Source organism: Sphaeramia orbicularis, chromosome 17 (genome assembly GCF_902148855.1).
Source record: "Sphaeramia orbicularis chromosome 17, fSphaOr1.1, whole genome shotgun sequence".
Taxonomy (NCBI): Eukaryota; Metazoa; Chordata; class Actinopteri; order Kurtiformes; family Apogonidae; genus Sphaeramia; species Sphaeramia orbicularis.
The window spans coordinates 43,186,360-43,209,995 of NC_043973.1; the positions used below are offsets into that span (position 1 = coordinate 43,186,360).

General features: G+C 35.5%; 1 protein-coding gene across 1 annotated transcript in view; it reads right to left on the bottom strand.

Annotated features, from left to right (window-relative positions):
- Positions 1 to 19,514, bottom strand: part of slc6a9 (solute carrier family 6 member 9) — a 192,117-nt gene extending 172,603 nt beyond the window's left edge. Inside the window, exons 1-2 of the mRNA XM_030159836.1 lie at positions 19,293 to 19,514; positions 16,967 to 17,264 (exon numbers count right to left, since the gene is read on the bottom strand). Of these exons, the coding sequence (XP_030015696.1) occupies positions 16,967 to 16,996 (30 nt within the window). The 5' untranslated portion in view covers positions 16,997 to 17,264; positions 19,293 to 19,514. The remainder of the gene's footprint in view (positions 1 to 16,966; positions 17,265 to 19,292) is intronic.
- Positions 19,515 to 23,636: the final 4,122 nt, after the last annotated feature.

Here is a 23,636-nt window from a genome sequence, read left to right on the forward strand (position 1 = left end):
CTCCTGAGCATAAACCCCCAGAATCACAAGCCCTCCCCATAGTTTTCACACAATTTATCAGTAAATACATGTTTCTGTGCGTCAAAAATTAAGCGTGTGGTGTCCAGCTGAGTGGACATTTTTGCAGCTTCATGAAAAATAGGTTCATAAGATTTTTTTTTTTTTTTTTTCATTATTATTTTTTTTGAAGTATTTTTTTTTATTATTATTATTTTTATTTTTTTTTTATTATTTTTTTAAATTTAATTTTATTTATTTTTTTATTTTTCAGAAGAAAATTTTCAAGCGTATTGTTTTTTTCATGCTTAAAGAGGAATAAAAACACTCAGGAAAAAATTTTGATTAAGGTTCTCATAATTCGTGCATGAAAGGGTGAAGTACAACACACTAAATGCCAAGTTAATTTAACTTAAAATTTTTTGCAATGTCAATTATTTTGTATAATCATTAGACTTAATATCATCAGTTCACTGGACTCAATTCCAAGTTGATTTAAATATAAAGTGCTTTATAACATTTTTCAACTTAATATATTGTAGCATGGATGGAAGGTAGGTGGGAAGTTAGCTCAGTGTAATTTGCCAGTACAGGAAGTGCTTTTAATTTGGGAAGGTATCTTGTAAAAGTACTCTGATACAACCGCACCGATACCACTTATGCACTGTAAGCCTGGATAAGTAGAGTTTACTCAAAAAAATTTGAGGCAGGTGATTGCACTTAAAGCTATACCGTATGATGTGGCATTTCTACACTTTTCTTTTGTCATCTTAAAATGCTCCTAATAAGTGTGTGTCAAACTAAAATGTAAAAGAAATCCACCAGGTATTGAAACTCAAAAATGTTTGATTCTCATATATTTCTAATAAAAGTCTGACCAATCATTTTAGTCGGTCCGAATGAAATAATTGGCCGAACCTGGCTGAGCCTCCTGTCAATCATCCATTACGGCTGTCCAGCATCCGATCCATTATCACCGTCTTACATCCCATATGTGTTCCTCTGAATGTGACGCTTCACTGGCGCTGCCCCTCTTGTCACTGACCACAGTCTACTGTCTAGGATGTGTATGGATAGAACTGACATGCACATGTGGAAGGGAATAAATGGATTTATGAACAGAAACGACAACTGAGGGGCACAAACGGGAGTCTGATGAATGAAGGATGGAGATAAAAGTCCGGAAGTCAGCTGTACTGGACTGAACAGGTCTGCATAAAGCTCAGCTTTTATGACGGTGGGACTCATACAGGTACATGTACATGGTGTCACACATGTAAGATGATGTAGGATGATAATTGTATGGACTATGAAACTTCAAATGTCCACGGAAAATTCGCGGAGGCCGCGTGTTCACGGTGCGCGCGCCCATCCCCTGGGCACTGCAGTGAAGACACTGACCCAGTACTGCACAGACCAGGTCTACTGATGGAACAGGAGCCGCGGGCCCGCGGCAGGTGGGTGATGCATCTGATTACTGAGGGAGGGGTCCGCGGACACGCCAAAACGGACCGGACCTCCACCTCTGCTTCCTCCTCTGTTTCCATCGCGCATCACGTGAGAGGAGGAGAGAGGAGGAGGAGCCTCAGTGCTCAGGCAGACGGAAGGGGGCGGGGCTTTGGAGGGAGGCGGATTGTTCATGTTCAAACTTTTACTAAGTGCTGTGAGAAATGCCACATCGGTAGGTATAGCTTGAAATGATTTGAGTAATGATCAACTAATCAGTTGGTTTAAGTAGGTTCAACTTTAATGCTAAAAGTATTGAACTTAAACTATTAAGCAGAAAACACTAAAAGACAAGTTATTTGTACTTTAAATCTGGTATAAAATCAACCCCACTATTCAACCATTCAACTCAGCATTTTAGCTTACACTTACTAATTTTCTCAATTGCAGCCAGATTAATTTATCATTGATTAAACAACTTTTATTTAGTTAATCAAACTTGAAATCCCATTCCTGATCAAAAAAAGTTCTGAAATTGTTCAACTAAATGTATTACAGCATAAGTGGAGATTAATTCAATACCATTTGCAAGTACAGGAAGTGCTTTTAATTTGACAAGACATTAAAATTTCCATTGTACTGTTATAGTTTTAGATGAACAGGAAAGCCATTGTTCTTCCCATGGCTCTGACTCATGGTGCAGCTCTACAAAAATACAAAAACAAAAAACAAACACAAAAAGGCCAATAAACACTGCCATACACACATTAAATCCAAATTAACAGTAACACCAAAACCCCGCTGAACCCCTGCACATAAAAATAACACATTTTCAACAACATGCCCAATACCCACAATGCAATGCGAAGATAAAAAGGTGTGGTCATGACTAAAACTTAGTGATTTAATTCCATTCAACTTAAACTTTTTCGTACTTTCAACTATGTCTACAAATTAGTAGAATATACTGAACATTTTATAGTAACATCATAAAACTTAAATCATTTAAGTGCATTGTAATTAAAGCATTTTAGTAAATACAAATTCCGGAGAGATTTTTCAAAATAAATGACGGTGACAAAAGTAACATTAAAAACACAGACGGAGCATTCTGTCTGTCCTCTGTGTACATTTTATCTGTTTTCCAGGTGCTCGCAGATGCGTACCCAGATGGAGAATACCACCGGGAACTGTGGAGGTAGAGGATCTGTTCAAAGAGCGACTGTGTGAGTTAGAGAAAAACTACGGACACATTTATGACAACTACCCTCATCAATATCAATATCAACATTAGTATCCACAATAGTGATACCTCTGTCTTCTCCATGTTTATTATTACTGACTTTCTTCTTCTTCTTTACTCTTCTTCATGGTATTTGTCCAGTATGGTTAATTAAGAGCGGCACCCCCTGGTGGATTAATTGAGAAATACTCATTCCAACGAATTAAATGTCAGTAGCAGCACTTTGTTCCAGTTAGACTATTGAAAATTGACAATAAAGCACATTTACAAAAGGAACTAAGAACTGGAATGGTATTATTAACCCTCTGGTATCCCATCCAGCAAGGCCCTTACTAAGCACCAAGTGTGCCTTTTTGGCACACTTGTGGAATAATGTCAAAAAATTTTTCATACAGTTTGTTTTTAATTCTTTTACACTTTTTTCTATTTCATCAACTTGAGCCGTAAATAAAAATACCAAATACTCAATAATTGTCACATTTTTTAACCCTTTAAATGCTGTGTTTGTAATGTAAACAAACCTTTTTTTGGGGGGATGCAAAAAACAAAAACAAAAAATTTTTTTTTTCCAAAATACTACATAAAAATTGGATTACATATTTGATTTTTTCATCCTGGCATATGTCAATGATTAACTCCAACACTGGTTAATTTGCATTATTATTTTTGGTGCTAGATCAAATGTTCAAAAATACTAGCTACCACTGTCACCAATGCCCATAAAATGCTCACCTATAAATCAAACTATTAAATATTATATATTGATTTATTTTTCTGCTCTAATTTGATTTTATTTTTGTAAATCAAGGTCAGCCCTAATCATACATATCAAATGGAAGAAACAGTGCGTTTTAGGCACACTTGGGAGACAGATGCAAGTCTGGTAATTTTCTTTTGTTTACAATGTGCACATTTTAGTTGGTGGCCAGAATTTTAAAGATCATACAAAAATGAACAACTTTTGAATTCTAACCTTATTTAAATTGTGAAAAATAATATGAAATTTTTTAAAACAAAGTGCAAAGTGTGCCTAAAAGGCGCACCCTGATACCGGAGGGTTAAGTACTCATATTGGTACTCTGTATCAGCAAGTACTCAAATGTAAGTACTTGTACTTGCACTCGGTCTGGAAAAAAGTGGTATCGGTGCATCCCTAGTCAGGATACTATACTAAAAGGGTATGGTTAAAAAGTTACTCTGTAATTAAAACTACTTTTTTTTTTAACTCTTTTTATTGAAATTCGAACAATGATGACAATATATAAAAGTCATACAAAGTATCCAATATATGTGATGTCAGAACAAGAACACTACACCTGCACTCACATGTACACACACACATTGCAAAATTAAAAAAAAAAAAAAAAAAAAAAAAAGGGGGGGGGGGGCTGTGCCTACTTCAGTGTTTTTCAACGGTGGTGTCACCTGAAATTTCTAGTAATTGATTGAAAAAAAAATAAAAAATTAAAATATATGGTGCATTCAGAGAGACAATCCCAGTACATAAACGACATGACAAACTCTGAAGCTGAAACTGAAGCACCGTGGTACTGTAACATGGCTTTTCTGCCTTCGTCCATAATAATATACATTATATAGCCTTAATGTTGTCTAAAATTAATGTTTATTTGCAACATAGTATAGCAAACTACTACATGATCAAAAACAAATAAATTTTAGCAAAAAAAAAAAAAAAAAAAAAAGGGAACGCTTAATAATAAGTACACACTATGAAGCATTAGTTATGCATTAACAAATATGGAATTCATTACTTATGAAGCATATTTCTGACATGAATACTCATTAGTATATGGTTTATCAGCACAGTTATAAATGTTTTACTAATCGTTCGTAATCATTCATCATTCAATCATGCAGTTTGTTTGATAATCCCATGTGCTATGTCTTTCCTTTGTTAGAATAACTCAGACTTTTGTGAGTCTTTAGGCCTTGCCAACCTTTAAATCTCATTTGTAAATGCTTTATATGGCATAGATAGTGCACACTTTAGATGAGCTCACACCATATACTTAATTAATGAGTAGTAAGAGCTTTATAACTACCTGGAAATAATGAATTCCTGTATTAATAACTGTTTACAGGACATCTATTGGAAAACAGATGTGTGAGTTAGTATCAAATACACACTAACATATTCACTAACCATTAGTATATGTCTGAATACTGTATGTGTGAGCATAAATGCACATCATAACTGGTTTGGAAATGATGCAATACTAAATTTTTAAACGCTGAATCCATAATTTATAAAGTATAAAAATACAATCATTAAGCACATTGTAGATGAACTTATTAATGATGAGTGAAACCATTCTAACTGTGCTGATAAACCATATATTAATGAGTATTCATGTCAGAAATATGCTTTATAAATGATGAATTCAGTATTTGTTAATGCATAACTAATACTTCATAGTGTTTACTTATTATAAAGTGTTACCAAAAAAGATTAAATTTGTGATATTAACCCTTTCATGCATAGTGGTCACTACAGTGGACAGTTATTCTACAGCTTTAATCATGTATATTCATGGGTTTTGTTGTTTTAGTTCCGTATCAACCAACACAGTGGACACTTATGCATCATTTCATAAACTGCAATTCATACCATTATTGTAACTTTGTCGTTCTTGGTTGGTTCTTGAGTGGAAATCAATTGTTAATATTTATTTTTTGCATATTATCTCCATGAAGTGAGTAATAACTAGTATTAGAATATGTTAAAATGTGAGAAAACATCAGATTAGCTGCATTAAACATGGTTTCATATCACTGTTTTCAGATCACTTTATGATATTGGGTTTTAAATACATGTTTCTTTGCTTCAAGAATAAAATTCATGGTGTAGCTGAGTGGACATTTTTGTAACTCCATGAAAAACAGGTTGATTAAAAAAAAAAAAAAAAAAAAAATTCAATCACATTGTTTTTTTTTTCATGCCTATAGAGGAATAAAAACACTCAGGAAAAAAAAAAATCTTGATTAAGGTTCTAATAATTCATGCATGAAAGGGTTACAATAGGGTCATGAGCCAAAAAAGGTTGGAAACCACTGAGTTAATGGTACTGAAGGTTCCAACAGTGTCAACGTGTCTTTATCAATGGAGTGTGATTTCCGAAGGGTCATGTCAGAGGAAAACCCTGTACGTTCTAGTTGTATATTCTCAACAAAGCTCCACTTTTTTTTTTTTGTTTTGTTTTTTAGCCCTGAGTGTTTTTTTTACGGTCTGCTTAAATTTATTTATGCCGGCCCAGATGGCCAGGTGGATGGACCCGTCACCCTAAATCTGGTGATATACAAGGCGCTCGCTTCCTGCCTCCGCTTGGCTCGGCTGGTAGCCTTCTGCCAGGACTCTTTCTGTCCAAACTTAATTCCCCGGCTCGTTTTTACAGTTTTCAAAGGGACCCCCATCTCCTCAATCTTTCTGCGATGTCATGAATGGCTTCGAAGTGAACAGATGAGCAGATGGTGCCCTGGCACAAGCCCTCACTGGACCGATGGCTGTCTTTTTGTTTTTTAGTTAGTTACTTCTTCCCACTCGTCTTTAAAACGTCTGCAGTTAGGATGTATGTATAAGGATGTGAGTAAGAGGCGGAGGAGGCGGGGTAAGAGGAGGAGTCGGTTTTTGCTTATTTGTCTACTCAGTGCTGTATTCACATGTCCCGCTGCCCCTCCATCACCATTAAGGCCAGAAGGAGGAAGAGCTCATCGAAGTCTGGATCCTGATCAGAGCCTTTTAACCTTAGCCTGTTACTCCGTCCAAAACGTGGCGGATGTTTGGGGGTGAGGGACGTGGACCTTTTTTTAATTACATAGAGGTGTTTGGTCAGCAGTAACCACAAAGGGAAATGTTCCATCAAACATCATTTAAAGAAGAGGTCTCAAACATGAGGCCCAGGGCACAAATCTGGCCTGCCAAAAGGGTCCAGTCTGGCCTCTGGGATGAATTTGTGAAATACAAAAATTACAATGAAGATATTAATCATTTTAGTTCATTTTTGTAGTGTAGAAACCTTTTATTTTCTTTGTTCTTTTCTTTATATTTATATATGTTTCTTCCATTTACTTTTCCACTTGTTCAGCCGTACATAAGGCAGCTGTTGTCACATGATCAACATGCTTAATGTCCCATGATGCATTGAGGTTTAAAATCGAGCACATTTGTATTACACCCTGATGACTACAAGTAGCCGAAATGTACTGGCGATTGGGTCCCTATAGAGGTGTTTTGGTAGTAGTAACAAAATATTCCATTAAACATCATTTAGAGCAGGGGTGTCAAACTCATTTTAGTTCAGGGGCCACATTCAGCTTCATTTGATCTGCAGTGGGCCGAACCAGTAAAATAATAACATAATAATATATAAATAATTTCAACTCCAAACTTTTCTCTATGTTTTATTTATTTTTTTTTTTTAAATTATCTTTTTATTGGAAAGGCAAATGTCCTTTACATACATTAATTACAGCCTTAATCATTAATAAAAAATAAAAAATATATATATACACATATATATCTGTGTGTGTATATATATATATATATATATGTATATATATATATATATATATATATATATATATATATATATATATATATATATATATACATATATATACATAATAGGATGAATACAGGAAGTTTCATTGCTTATATCCATATTGCCCTTCTAGAATTTTTCTTAATGGACTGTTAATGTCTGGTGAAACATTTATAATATTCTCTATGTTTTAGAGCGAAAAAAGTCAAATTAAACAATGAAAATGTTTACAACTACAAACTGTCCTTTCAAACAATTTGAATAACTAGAACATACTGAAAGAATAAGTGTAATTTTAACAATATTCTGTCTCAGTTTATCATTTCCACATGTTCGTTATAACGTACAGATCACAGTGGATCTACAAACACACACAACATTTAGTAACAGGCAGAATATTGTTAAAATTGCACTTATTTTTCTTAAGACATTTCAGGTTCTTCACATTTGTTCAGATTATTCACATTTTTTTGTGAAATTATACTTTGTTTTAGTGTAAATACATGAAAATATTTACATTTACAAAGAGAAAAATGTGGAGTTTTGAATATTTATAGATTATTAGGATAGTATTTTACTGGTCTGACCCACTGGAGATTGAACTGGTCTGAATGTGGAACCAGAACTAAAAGAATTGTTAATTTCTTAATATCTATTTTTGCATTTCACACATTCATCCAAAGGGCCAGACTGGACCCTTTGGTAGGCCGGATTTGGCCCCCGGGCCACATGTTTGACACCTGTGATTTAGAGGGTCAATTTTATACACTATATACAAAGTGAGAATTAATATAAAAATAAATGGGTGGATGCAGCCTGTGTGATATACAGTAGATGAGAATTGTAAATTAGGATTATGTCCGCCCCAATAAAGGCCGTACATCCTGCCCCATATGTCAGGAAGTGCTGGGACTTACTTTAAAGTTCTTCAACTGGAAATCAAAAGACAAAGTAAATAAATGATGAGGCGTGAGTTGTCTTTATTTAAGTACATCAAGATAGGATAAGGACGATTCATTTTGCATTAGACTGTTTATTATTTTTTTATCCAGTGCTTCTGTATCATATTAAAGGAGTGATATTTTGCTGTTTCTAAATGGAATTATGCATTTTCAAACATTTCCCTGTGGTCTACATAAACTGTAAATGCTCTGCTTGGGTCTGAATTCTTCATTAATTCAACTCCACAGGTCCATCTTTAACCCTATTTCTGAGTAATGACACCAGAAAGGTCATTCTGAGCGCTGGCCCTTTAAATGCACATGACTCCGCCCCCTCCAGGTTGTTGACTGTGATGCTCTGTCCCGTTCAACCAACAACTGTACATTTTAGGTAATGGGTTCGAAGTTTGGACATATTTTCAGTATGGACTACAACAACAATTATGTCGTACTCAAAGAAATGCTCGTTGGAAGTCTTGACCTTATATGTGCAAATGTGGTGACATAACTAGTTATAAAATGTAACAAATTAAGAAGAAATTAAAACAGGTTGTAGAAATCCACTCGATTTTTGCCAAAATGAATATAAAGATAACTTTGCAGCACCGGAAGGGTTCAAAAACCAAGAAAGTAAAGGACTGAACTGAATCAGGGGATCTGGATCCCCTGGATCCCCACAGGTCAAAACACTAGTATTTAAATAGTGATAAATCACTTAAAGGAATGATACTTTACTTTTTTTAATGAAATTACGCATTTTCAAACATTTCCCTGTGGTCTACATAAACTGTAAATGCTCTGCTTGGGTCTGAATTCTTCATTAATTCAACTCCACAGGTCCATCTTCAACCCTATTTCTGAGTAATGACACCAGAAAGGTCATTTTGAGCATTGGCCCTTTAATTGCAAATGAGCCGCTTCAGGCTCCGCCCCCTCTAGGTTGTTGGCTGTGCTGCTCTGTCTCGTTCAACCAACAACTGAACATTTTAGGTAATTGTATCAAAGTTTGGACATATTTTCAGCTTTTACTACAACCGCTGCTGCCGATAAACAATTCTGTCGTACTCGGAGAAATGTTCGTTGGAAGTCTTGACCTTATATGTGCAAACGTTGTGACGTAACTAGTTACAGACGTAACAAATTAAGCAGGAATTAAAACAGGTTGTAGAAATCCACTCGATTTTTGCCAAAAATGAATATAAAGTTAGCTTTGCAGCCCCTGGAGGGTTCAAATTCAAACTTTTTGAACTATTATGGTCACAAAATATACAAATAAATGACGCAAAAAGTAATAAAAGTGGGTTTAGCAAAATATGACCCCTTTAATATATGTTGATCCACTAATCCTATCAATACATGTAAATAATTTGTGTAAAATACAGTTTGTCATTTTTTCATGGTCATCAGATATGACCCATTTGGACGTTCAGAGGCTCCATAGTTACCATGGAAACACCGTCATCTTCTACAACATTGATTCACCAGTAAAACCCATGGAGTTGGATCAATGACAGTGGATGAAGACGCTGGGTTTATGTTCAGTTAATGATATATTTTCCTAAAAAAGTCACATTTTCTTCAGGTTTCTCTGTGTTTGATATAATAACCCTCAACTTTACTCTGAGCTTTAATGAACATCTACATGATCAGTGAATTAAATATAGGAAAATACATGATTTATAATTAAGAATGCCAAGTACAGAGCATATTATTAAAAGAAATGGTGATAAATCAGTTAAGAAAGGTTGAAAATGGAGAAAAAAATCATTTGGGAACTACTACAAAAGTAGCACTGGGTCTTTATGGGTTAAGTGTAATGTGAATTTAACTGTCACTGACTGTTTGTTCAGTGGTTGATGTTTGAGTCTTGATGGGTTCAACTGCTTGTTCAAGGCATTTACGAGGAAAATCTGTTTCTGCTTTGCTTTTCGGCCTCGCTATAACTTTCTTCCGCGCTCACTCGTACACTTTCTTTCATTGTTGTTGACTTTGCGATGCCACAAGTGACATCAGTGTCTGCCTCCGCTGCAGACAAAGCCTCCAGCCATGAGAACAATAAGAAGAGGATGATCTCAAGAGCCAAGTTGTGTCTAAGTGTGCATGTCACTGCAGCAGTTGGTATAATCTATACCGGGGGTGTCAAACTCATTTTAGTTCATAGGCCACATTCACCCCAAGTGGGTGGGACAAGTAAAATAATACCAGTGAAAAAAGTAAAATTATATTATGATAATGTTTATATCTACATCGTTTCCTTAAAAATCTGAATAACGTGAACCACTTAAAATGTCTTAAGAAAAACAAGTGCAGTTTTAACGATATTCTGCATCAGTTTATCATTTACACATATGCATTACAACTTACATTACAATTACAAATACACATAATATTGACTAAACTGCATTTACTTTTCTCAAGACATTTCACGTTGTTCATATTTCTTCAGGTTATTCACATTTTTTGTAAAAGGATAGTTTGTTCATGTAAACATTTTCATGTAATTTTACTTTTTTACACTAAAACAAAGATAAAATCTGCAGTTGTCATTACTCTGGTCTACAAGGAAAATGCTTCCAGAATAAAAGTAATGAAATTTTACCACATGAGAGTCATTGATAAAGAAAAATCAAATAAAAAATGCTGGTTGGCTGAACTTTCCAAGATACAGCCTTTGGGTCAAAATGTGAAATTCAAGAATTAACGAGAGAATGGGTTTGACTCAAAAGGAATATTTGTCTCAGAGCGACAAGATCTACTTCCAAACACTGTCTGCACATTAGAATACATTCACTTTACAGGTTCTATTTAGTGGAAGATTTATAAAACTATTATATAAATGTACATAAACCAATATATATGTGTAATAACACTTAATCATATACCTTGAAAATATCAGCAAACCGGCACTTTTGTCATTTATTTTCCAATTAATCTTATTAAAATACATAACATTTAGCACATTTAATCTCTGAAGCGAATCATTTCTAAAAAATTGTAGACCAGTGTTATTTATAGGTTATTATGACAGTATTTTTCTGGTCTGACCCAATTAAGATCTAATTGGTTTATACGTGTATGTAACATTATTTTTACACTATTGATTGTTAATATCTTCAGTGTAATTTTTGCCTTTCACAAATTCATCCTACGGGCTAGACTGGACTCTTTGGCGGGCCAGATTTGGCCCCCGGGCCGCATGTTTGACACCTGTGATCTACATCATTTCTTTAAAAATCTGAATAATGTGAACAACTTGAAATGTGTTAAGAAAAACAAGTGCAGTTTTAACGATATTCTGCATCAGTTTATCATTTACCCATGTGCATTACAACTTACATTACAATTACAAATACACAAAACATTTAGTAACACGTAGAATATTGATGAAATTGCTTTTACTTTTCTCAAGACATTTCACGTTGTTCATATTTCTTCAGGTTATTCACATGTAAACATTTTCATGTAATTTTACTTTTTTTTAAACACTAAAACAAAGAGAAAATCTGCAGTTGACATTATTTATAGGTTTTTATGACAGTATTTTTCTGGTCTGACCCAATTGAGATCTAATTGGTTTATATGTGTATGTAACATTATTTTTACACTACTGATTGTTAATATCTTCAGTGTAATTTTTGCATTTCACAAATTCATCCTACGGACCAGATTGGACTCTTTGGCGGGCTGGATTTGGCCCCTGGGCCGCATGTTTGACACCTGTGATCTACATCATTTCCTTAAAAATCTGAATAACATTAACAACTTGAAATGTCTTAAGAAAAACAAGTGCAGTTTTAACAATATTCTGCATCAGTTTATCAGTTTATCATTTACACATGTGCGTTACAACTTACATTACAATTACAAATACACAAAACATTTAGTAACACGTAGAATATTGATGAAATTGCTTTTACTTTTCTCAAGACATTTCACGTTGTTCATATTTCTTCATGTTATTCACATTTTTTGTAAAAGGATAGTTTGTTCATGTAAACATTTTCATGTAATTTAACTTTTTTTTTTTTTACACTAAAACAAAGAGAAAATCTGCAGTTGTCATTATTTATGGTTTTTATGACAGTATTTTTCTGGTCTGACCCAGTTGAGATCTAATTGGTTTATATGTGTATGTAACATTATTTTTACACTATTGATTGTTAATATCTTCAGTGTAATTTTTGCCTTTCACAAATTCATCCTACAGGCCAGATTGGACCCTTTGGCGGGCTGGATTTGGCCCCCGGGCCACATGTTTGACACCTGGGATCTATACAGTTAGTATACTCTATCAGCTCTGTTTACTTTTATAGATAAAATGTGTGTGCGTTACTCTTTGACCAATGTCCTACTTTTGAAAGAAAAACACATTTAGTAGGCTCTTTTTTTCCCATTCCCTTATTATTTAAAGTTAATTTTGCCATAAACTTGTAATCAGTGAGTGCTGGCCAGGAACTAAACTTTATGATTTAGGGAGAAAACAGATTATTAACTAACTGCTGTGCCGCTTGAGGCCAAATTAAATAAGCAATCATTTATATTAGTGATAAGGAAAGACTGTGGCCAACACAATGTGGGCTCATATGTGGTTATTAGCCACTCAGAGTAATAATAATGCAGCTAAATTGGCGCCTGATGCCAAAGGGAAAGCTCGTTATGAAGTGTAACAGGGTGTGTAATGTAGATTTTTATGTAGCTTTCAATTTGAGTCGATAACATTTTAAGTGTGAAAGTATCAGACTGCTTTTAGAATAATGAATCATATATACAGTACGGTGCAAACATCCTCAGTTTGTTGGTTTATGACAGTTCTAATGACCGCACATATGCATTTGTCTGTGTATTAAGACCCAATCTGCATAAATGTCAAGTATGTACAGCAGGAAAAACTAAAGTTTAAAGGAAAAGACAGCTTCTATAAACCAAAGCGGTCATATTTAGCGTGCATTTAACATGTCTTTAACCTTTTTGTTCAGACAATATGAGATTTATTGCATTAATTGCGAATTTATTGGGATATTTTACACCAGGTTTCATTTAATACATGCCGGATGTTTTGAATTGTTTGTGCTGCTTCTTGTCATGGGGTCAGAGGTCACACTAAATACTGACTTTAACCTTTTTTATGTGTTTTTATAGCTGTGCACATCATTCCTGTGTTTTTCCTGTATTTGAAGAAATGAATTAAACACAGACTATATCCTCCTGAGACCCAATAAGTAAACATTTTCACAATTTTACATTAAATAATTGCCTTAATTGGAAACAGCATGATGCAACAGTTCTGTCAGATACATTTTTTAATTTTTTAAAAAAAAATATAATGTCCTTTTCAGAGGACTTTTTTTTTTCTTTTTTTTTTTAAGTAAAGCTATAAAACACTTGTCCACAACAGAGGACAAAAATGCATTACTGGGTCTCAGGTGGATATACACGACAAACAAAAAGTTAAGGACATTTAAATTTTTGGGCTATTTTTTTCAGTTGGGATTCTTGCACAGCACTTTTAACTTTTTTGTGTGTGAACTGAATTGAAACACTTTTTTTTATGACCAGACATAGTTTTATTTACAAATGGCAAAAATGACAAAAAAAAAAGACAAAAAAAAAATGAAATATTCTTAACTTTTTGTTTGTAATGTATGTGTGCTCATTTTAACCCTGCAAAAAACAACAAACCTAGAAATGACCTAAGACTTTTGTACAGTTCTGTACATGTAAACCAGGGGCCTCAAACATGTGGCCCGGGGGCCAAATGCGGCCTGCCAAAGGTTCCAATCCGGCCCGTGGGATGAATATGCAAAGTGCTAAAATTCCACAGTCAAGGCTGTGGAACTCCTTTTAGTTCAGGTTCCACATACAGACCAATAAGTAAAATAATAGCATAATAACCTACAAAAAATAATGACTCCATATTTTCTTCTCAGTTTGATGTGAAAAAATAATATTACATTATGCCTATAAATAATGACAACTTCAATTTTTGTGTTTTAATGCAAAAAATAACATTAAATTGTGAAAATATTTACATTTACAAACTAAAATGTGAATAACCTGAACAAATATGAACAACCTGAAATGTCTAAAGAAAATTAAGCACAATTTTAACAATTTTCTGCCTGTTACTAAGTGTTTACGGTCTTTGTAGATCTGATCCATAATGCACATGTAGAAATGATAAGTTGAGGCATTTTATTGTTAAAATTGCACTTATTTTTCTTAAAAAATTGTGGTTTTTTTTCAGGTTATTCACATCTTTTTTTGTTTGGATAGTTTCTAAAAGTAAGTATTTTCATAATTTAATATTTGTTTGTTTGTTTTTTCCACACTAAAACAAAGACAAAAATTTGGAGTTGTCATTATTTATTGGTTATTATGCTATTATTTTACTGGTCCGGCCCCCTTGAGATCAAATCGGGCTGAATGTGGCCCCTGAAAGAAAATGAGTTTGAGACCCCTGATGTAAACTGAAAGTTTTTCCACTAAAAGTGCAAAAAACAAAAGCCATGGGTTCATTCAATAATACCTTCCAGCAGTAGAGCGCTGATGCATTCAGTAACTTACTGTTGGCCTGCATGCCCCTAGTGGCCATGAGTGGTCATTACATTCTGTACAAAGTGAAGATCCATATTTTCTCTACCTGTCTGTTGGGAAAAGATCGCACTCATCAGTTGAAATGAGTGGATTACAAAAGCAACATTTCCTTCAGGAGACAAATTTCATCTTTGATTTTTCTCATAGATAAATCTCAATGCACTGAACTCTATTTGCAGTTACGAACAAGTTTAAAAGTGATTGGCAAACTGGCACAGAACTGGAAACACAAACAAAAAAGACCAAAAATCAAATCTCCATCCACCTTCAGATGTTGCTTTTTTTTTTTTTTTTTTTTGAGAGAGGAGAGCGGGCGAGAGTGATAACACCCCCCCCCTTAGGATCAGACACTGCTTTTTAACACGGATATGCATCTGGAAAGGACACGGCAAAGGGGAAAAAAAAATGTCATCCACGAGGAAAGCAAGGCTTCAAACGAGCGAGAATGTCAGAGAGTTGTCGGAGAGAGTTGAAGTTCTGAGTTTGTGTTTATCGCCGTCTCAAGACTGACTGGAGGACTTGGACCGAGGGGCGAGAGAGAGTGAGAAGTGACCTGACTGCCAATGACGCCAAACCTCTATTTAAAGCTTCACCAACAGCACAGGCCGAGCACTGACACATTTACCTCTTGGCCTGATCTTTTATCAGCAGCCGGAAAGCACTGAAAACATGATTTTTGTTTGCTCACGCTTCAGCGACAAAGGACTCAAAATCCACTGTGAGGCAGAAGTTGAGAGAGAAGTTTGTTGTTGCCGCGATGGCGAGTGAAGGCGAACTTTTTGGACTTTTTAGAGGCATTGTTTGGCATTTGTTTAGCCTTGTCACGGTGAACGAAGGGTGATACAGCTCTGCTAATACCAACAGGCCGAAGCAAAGGATTTGTGGTTTATTTGGGTATTTCAGTGCTAGCAACGACAGCTTAGTGATGGATAATCTTGGGTTATTAGAGAAAATATTCAAAGGGGCAACGTAAAAAAAAAAAAAAATAAATAAAATTGAGATGTGTTAAGGCAATAAAAGATGATACAGTTAACCCATAAAGGCCCAAACATCCCCCGGTGACCAAAATCATCTACGGATCTAAAACATTGAGTAACTTTAGACCTATTTTATCTCGTCAATCTTATCAATCCATGTAAATAATTGGAAATTGATCTTTTCATAGTGATCAGATATGATCAATTTGGACGTACAGAAGCTCCATAGTGAGCATGGAAACACCGTCATCTTCTACAATATTGATTCACCGGTAAAACCCATGGAGTTTGATAAATGACAGCGGATGGACACACTTGTTTTATGTTAAGTTAATGATATATTTTGCTGAAAAAGTCACTTTTTCTTCAGTTTTTTTTCTCTGTTTTTGATCAAATAACCCTCAAATTTAACCTCAGCATGATGAGTAAAGTACATGATAGTAAATTAAATGTAGGAAAAGACCTGATTGTTAATGAAAAATGCAAAATACAGTGGAAAATATTATGATAAATGGTGATAAATCGCTTAAGAAAGGTTGATTTGGGGACTGTTGTTATATTCTAGATTGTTCTTATTTTTGTTTGTTTTTAAATTGAAAAGCGTGTCATGTTTTTGAATCTATTCTTGTATTTTATTCTTTTATTTTGGTTTTTATATATTATTCTCTATGGCACTTTGGTCCGCTGCGGTTGTTGTAAAGTGCTTTACAAATAAAGTTGGATTGGATTGGACATTTGGTTTATGTTCTTCGCTAAAAAAGTCACTTTGTGTTTTTTAGTTTTCTGTTTCTGATGTGTTGCTGATGAAAGTACATGATAGTAAATTAAATATTGATTTTCATTGGAAAAAATGCCAAATACAGAAGATAATATTATGATAAATGATGATAAATCACTTAGGAAAGGCTAAAAAGACAGAAAAATTAATTTGGGGACTGCCACAGGAGTAGCACTGGGTCTTTATGGGTTAAAATGAATAAACTAATAAAAGTGTGAAGTGAAACGATCCAGTCAAACTCAACCAACTGGAGTTTAAAGGACAAAGATGAGACAGCGGACAGTCTTAAACTCAACTGGTGGTCCAGCAGCTGCATCCCACCCGTGAACTCTGCGTGTAAACTGTACACTTCCACCTGCGATAACGGCAGATCGTGTGTGTGAGCATGTGTTCACTGTAAGAGTAAAAAAAAAAAAAAACAAAAAACTCACCAGGATACCAGCAAACTGCTTCTCTTCCATCCTTCAGGACCTCGTCAGCAAAGATCCTGTGCCACTCTGCTGCCGTTCCTGCCTCTGCCTCTCTCTCTCTGGGATGGACTCGTCCGCCTCTTGGTTATCAGGGCTGTGGAAGTTTTCTGGAGGTGGCGTTCGTTCGAGTGTCTTCACCCCGTCGCGTCGCTCTCTCTGTCTCCGTCCTCCTCTGCCTCTTCTCTGTTGTTTGGGAGTGTAGCTGGAGTGGCGTCGCTGCTTTGTGTTAATTCTGCCCTAATCCAGAAACTTTTCTATGCTGTGAAAAGAACATGTGACAGGCAGAAAAAGGGGTGGAGGGAGGAGAAGGGTCGGGGGGTGAGGCAAGGGTGGGCGGTGGGGGTGGAGGTGGGAGGTGGGGGGTGGGGGGGGGTGGGGGGGAGTGGGATTGAGGGGTTAGGCAACACTTTTCAGTTATTTGTCCCCCTTTGGCCACATTCAAAACAATTCCGTCTTTTGCACATGACCAAGTTCCTGGTAAGAAATAATAATAACGACTTCGCTTATCAACAGGTTTAAATAAGTTCCACCTCTAAGAAAGCGCTGAATGGAAGAATTTAGAAAACATTTAGTAACAGATTTGCATTTTGTAGCAAAGCAGCTGCAATAACAAAGTAGCCTTTTGTGTAAAGAGATTAACTGTTAGGGGAACGTTTAGACTTCCCATTGACTATAGTTGTGTGAAAGCCAAACTGGAAAAGAACACTCAAAAACAGGCTGAATTTAGTAGCAGTTGGCCGAAAATGCATCCGAAATGCGTATGTGTGCGTGTAAATTCAAAAGTCATAAATATGTCAATTTGAAGCGGAATAATGTCAAATTGGCTTTCCTTATTTTTAACGATATACCCAATGAACCAAACTGAAATATGTGCCGATTTTAACTAATGAGCTAAACTTTCTAACAAAGTAGACAAAGAAAAGAAATATTTTAGATTGTTTGATCTAAAATGTATTTTCTATTCAATAATAAGTGCCAGTTACAATAGTATACTGCTACTTTTTCGATTAATATTTGATGAATAAAGTAAGAAAAGCATGCAAAACTGGAAAAGAACACTAAGAAACAGGCTGAATTTAGTAGCAGTTGGCCGAAAATGCATCCGAAATGCTCATGTGTGCGTGTAAATTCAAAAGTCATAAATATGTCAATTTGAAGCGGAATAATGTCAAATTGTTTTCCTTATTTTTAACGATATATCCAATGAATCAAACTGAAATATGTGCCGATTTTAACTAATGAGCTAAACTTTCTAACAAAGTAGACAAAGAAAAGAAATATTTTAGATTGTTTTATCTAAAATGTATTTTCTATTCAGTAATAAGTGCCAGTTACAATAGTATACTGCTACTTTTTCGATGAATATTTTATGAATAAAGTAAGAAAACCATGCAAAACTGGAAAAGAACACTAAGAAACAGGCTGAATTTAGTAGCATTTGGCCGAAAATGCATCCGAAATGCGTATGTGTGCGTGTAAATTCAAAAGTCATAAATATGTCAGTTTGAAGCGGAATAATGTCAAATTGTTTTCCTTATTTTTAACGATATATCCAATGAATCAAACTGAAATATGTGCCAATTTTAACTAATGAGCTAAACTTTCTAACAAAGTAGACAAATAAAAGACGTGTAAATATGATTGTTTTATCTAACTTTTACTTTCTATTCAGTCATGAGTGACAGTTACAATATAGCGCTACTTTTTAGATTAATATTTTACGAATAAAGTCAGAAAAGTTTGCAAATAGATGCGTTATTATATCACTGAAACATTTCACATATGTTAGCGTACGAAAAATAAACAACTTTTTATTTTTGACATTTCAAGTACATTTTAATTATCACTACCTGTTTTTGTCTTAAAAGGTGCCACCAAATAAAATCTATTATTACTATTATTATTATTATTATTATTTAATTGTGTATATGTGTATAGTAATTTCAACTAATCTGAATAATCTTCTTCTTCCACTATTGCATTTTATTTCAATACTAACACTTAAATAACTTTTAAGTCCAAAAATCAAGCCAATTTAAGTCCATTTCTCAGTTAAATTTTAATGTTATCATTAACATATAGCCGCCACCCAAACAAAAATACTGATAATAATTAAAAGGCCAACCAAGGAGTGGCACTTTAGACATAAAGCACTTTTTCAGACATAACATATGCAGCCCTCAGGCAGAAACAGTGCCGTAAATGTTAGTTCTGCGTCCCTATGTAGTAAGACCAAAACCTCCTCCCAATCCCCAACCCTAATAAAAAAACAGTCAACTATCCTTACCTTTTTGATTAATTGACTAATCGAGTATTTTTGCACATCATTATCCTTATCTTTATCCTTTAGACTCATCGTCATGTAGTGCAAACATATAAACTTTCTCCGCTCTTGGATAACAGAACTTCTTTTAATGCTGATAAAGCTTGTAGTTCTAGGGTTAATTAAAAATATTCACAAGGTTTTCATCAGACTTTAAGCTCTAATCTGAATCCTGCGAGCTGTCATGTGGAGACTGCAGTGTGTGCGCTTCCATCATCTGATTCCATCCCTGAGTCAGTTGAATAAAAACCCTAAATAGTGTTCTAAAAGCACTCCGGCAAACGGGTGGCGGGGGGGTGGGGTGGCCAAATATAGCCACCATTCAGCATCATGCACACATACACGCTCACACAAGGGGTCTTCTGGGACTAAGTAAAAAAAACCCCAGGGCATCCATCATACACAGCACGCTGCACAGTGATAAAAACTATGACAAAAAAAACAAAAACAAATGTAGGTTAAAAACTGAACCTTACCATCCGTGTTATAGTGTCTGAAGGACAAAGCAAAAAAAGGGAAAGACCCCCGACCTCTGCGTCAGCCAATGATCAGCTCAGCATTGACAAACTAACCGGTGTGTAGAGGGAAGTCAACGATCGAGTGTGTGCTCTGGTTTCATCCCACTAGTCCACTCTACTAATGTATGTACACAAGCTTGAGCGGAGCCAAGCCTATTGGGCAATCCCAGGAGGCGTAGCAGAGGTTAAACTAACCCTGAGAACAGACGGGTCTGGTAGGTTTTACTAGTGATGTCTAAATGAACAGTTATCTGTCTATCTCATCAAGAAGGAAACAACAACAACGCGTTTGGTCCCGTAGATTATCCTCGACGCCGACTAAGGGTCACTTGCAAGGTTCTAATAGTTTTGGATTTTTACCTCCGCCAAGGAGGTTATTACCTCCGCCAAGGAGGTTATGTTTTTGCCAAGGTTTGTTTGTTTGTTTGTTTGTTTGTCTGTCTGTTTGTCTGTCCGTTAGTGTGCAACATAACTCAAAAAGTTATGGACAGATTTGGATGAAATTTTCAGGGTTTGTTGGAAATGGGCCCCCCCGTGGGCCCCCCCACCCCCGATCACCACCAAAATTTAATCATTTCTTCCTTATCCCATTTCCAACAAACCCTGAAAATTTCATCCAAATCTGTCCATAACTTTTTGAGTTATGTTGCACACTAACAGACAGACAAACAAACAGACAGACAGACAAACAAACAAACAAACTAGAAGCACTCGGAGAGCGCAGACCTCCACCAAGGCTGATCAGTGCCCCCCCCCGTGGGCCCCCCCACGCCAAGGAGGTTATGTTTGTTTGTCTGTCTGTCTGTCTGTTTGTCTGTCCGTTAGTGTGCAACATAACTCAAAAAGTTATGGACAGATTTGGATGAAATTTTCTGGTCTGCGCCCCCCCCTCTCTCCCGTGGGCCCCCCCACCCCCGATCACCACCAAAATTTAATCATTTCTTCCTTATCCCATTTCCAACAAACCCTGAAAATTTCATCCAAATCTGTCCATAATTTTTTGAGTTATGTTGCACACTAACGGACAGACAAACAGACAGACAAACAAACAAACCCTGGCAAAAACATAACCTCCTTGACGTGGGGGGGGCCCACAGGGGGGGCCACTGATCAGCCTTGGCGGAGGTCTGCGCTCTCCGAGTGCTTCTAGTGTTTTTGCCAGGGTTTGTTTGTCTGTTTGTCTGTCCGTTAGTGTGCAACATAACTCAAAAAGTTATGGACAGATTTTGATGAAATTTTCAGGGTTTGTTGGAAATGGGATAAGGAAGAAATGATTAACTTTTGGGGGTGATCCGGAAGAAATCCTGGATTCTGGATCACTTTGAAATTTTCGTTAACATTGTGGTAAATAGGGCCAAAATTTTCGTTTCCCAATATCTCGCTTAATTATTGACCAAAACTCATGAAATTTAACTCAGGAATTGACAATGGGGTCCTCTATCACATTTCAAAGGCTGATCCGGATCTGATCCAGAAGGCGGATTTTATCTCAATTTATATAAAAAATGGGGGTGCCCTTACTTTTTGGCCTACTGTGCCTTTAATATTAAAGGTAGAAATTTCTGACAAGCGCCATCGTGTAGCTCAGTCAGTTCCGCATCGGGAGTATGCCACCGGATTTCATGTAGCTTTAATACTTAAGGAGCTAGATCCAGAAGAAAACCGCCATTACGAGAAATGTGATTTTCGTGAATAACTACTGAACTAATAAGGATATAATTATGAATCCAGTTGCTAATGGTATGTTTTCATGGTCAAGGAATCTTAAAATATAGGTCAAATAAATATGGGACTAATATTTATGGTGGAAATCACAATATGGGGGAATTGTGCAAATCTCATGCAATTTGACTCAGGGATTTACAATGGGGTGTTCTATCAAATGGCAAAGACTGATCCGGATCTTTCAAAAAGTTATGGACAGATTTGGATGAAAATTTCAGGAAATATTGATACTGGCACAAGGAACAAATGATTAAATTTTGGTGGTGATCGGGGGGGGGGCTGATCTGCCTTGGCGGAGGTCTGCGCTCTCAGAGTGCTTTTCTAGTTCATTATAGTTTAGTTTTATTTATCACATCTGCCAAGGAGGTTATGTTTTTGCCGGCGTTGGTTTGTCTGTCTGTCCCTGTGCAAGATAACTCAACATGTTATGGATGGATTTGGATGAAAATTTCAGGAAATGTTGCACAAGGAATAAATGATCAAGTTTGGGTGGTAATCAGGGTGGGGGTGATCTGCCTTGGCGGAGTTCTGTGCTGTCTGAGTGCTTTTCTAGTTTTGACTTTTTTTCTGTAATTCAGTTAGTTTTAATGAGTTTTTAGAGCAGGCTTGCTAGTTTTTATTAGTTTTTGTTATTTTCTAAATGCTTAGTTTTAGTTTAATTTTAGTTTCTTTATATCTTTTATCTTCTTCGCTGTCGTATTCAAATAAATCCCGTACAGGACTCTGCTGCTTTCTCCCAACTTTAGTCTCCATGTTTCCAGGTAGAGTGAGGACCAGAAGACGACTAAACGACAAGTGACGAGAAGTGACAGACCGGTAAATATCATATGGTGCCAGCAGCTAAAATTGCTTGAGGGAAATAAATTGATTTTATATCAATCCGACATTGACAAAGACGAAAATGAAGGGAATTTTATCCAGAATTTTTATCTGTTTTAGTTAGTTTTGTAAACCCACAAAACAGTTTCAGTTGGTTGTCATTTTTTATTTTTAATTATAGTTCTTATTTATTTCAGTTAACGAAAATGTTTTTACAATTCTAGTTTTCATCATTTCATTCATTTTTGTTAATGATAATAATCTTGATCTGAGCAGCTGTAGATCGTCGCAGAAGTGTCTTTTGGCTCCAGTTTTTAGCTTTAGTTTTAGTTATTTGCACATTACACAGGGTGGGGAAGCAAAATTTACAATGAACATTTAGTTGTTTTTTCTCAGCAGGCACTACGTCAATTGTTTTGAAACCAAACATATATTGATGTCATAATCATACCTAACACTATTATCCATACCTTCTCAGAAACTTTTGCCCATATGAGTAATCAGGAAAGCAAACATCAAAGAGTGTGTGATTTGCTGAATGCACTCGTCACACCAAAGGAGATTTCAAAAATAGTTGGAGTGTCCATAAAGACTGTTTATAATGGAAAGAAGAGAATGACTATGAGCAAAACTATTATGAGACAGTCTGGAAGATACTATTAAAGAAGAATGGGAGAAGTTGTCACCCGAATATTTGAGGAACACTTGCGCAAGTTTCAGGAAGCATGTGAAGGCAGTTATTGAGAAAGAAGGAGGACACATAGAATAAAAACATTTTCTATTATGTACATTTTCTTGTGGCAAATAAATTCTCATGACTTTCAATAAACTAATTGGTCATACACTGTCTTTCAGTCCCTGCCTCAAAATATTGTAAATTTTGCTTCCCAACCCTGTATATACATATACTGATAAGGATATGGAAGCACTGTCAGTATAAGCAGAAGTAGATTTCTGAGTGCAAATATTGCACTGCAAAAAATGATTTCTAAGAAAGTGAAAAAAGCCTTATATCTAGAACATTTTCTTATTTTTTTAATCCAAATTAAAAAAAAAAAAAAAAAAAAAAAGCTTGCCAAGACATTTTTACGTAAGAAAAATATTCTTATTTTTACAAAATATATCTAACTTTTTCTTAATAAGATTTTCCAGCTAATATCAAGATGGATTTTACAAGTAACATGTACATTTATGAGTAATATGGCAATATTTTGCAAATTATCCCAGCAAAGGATCCAGATTGTTT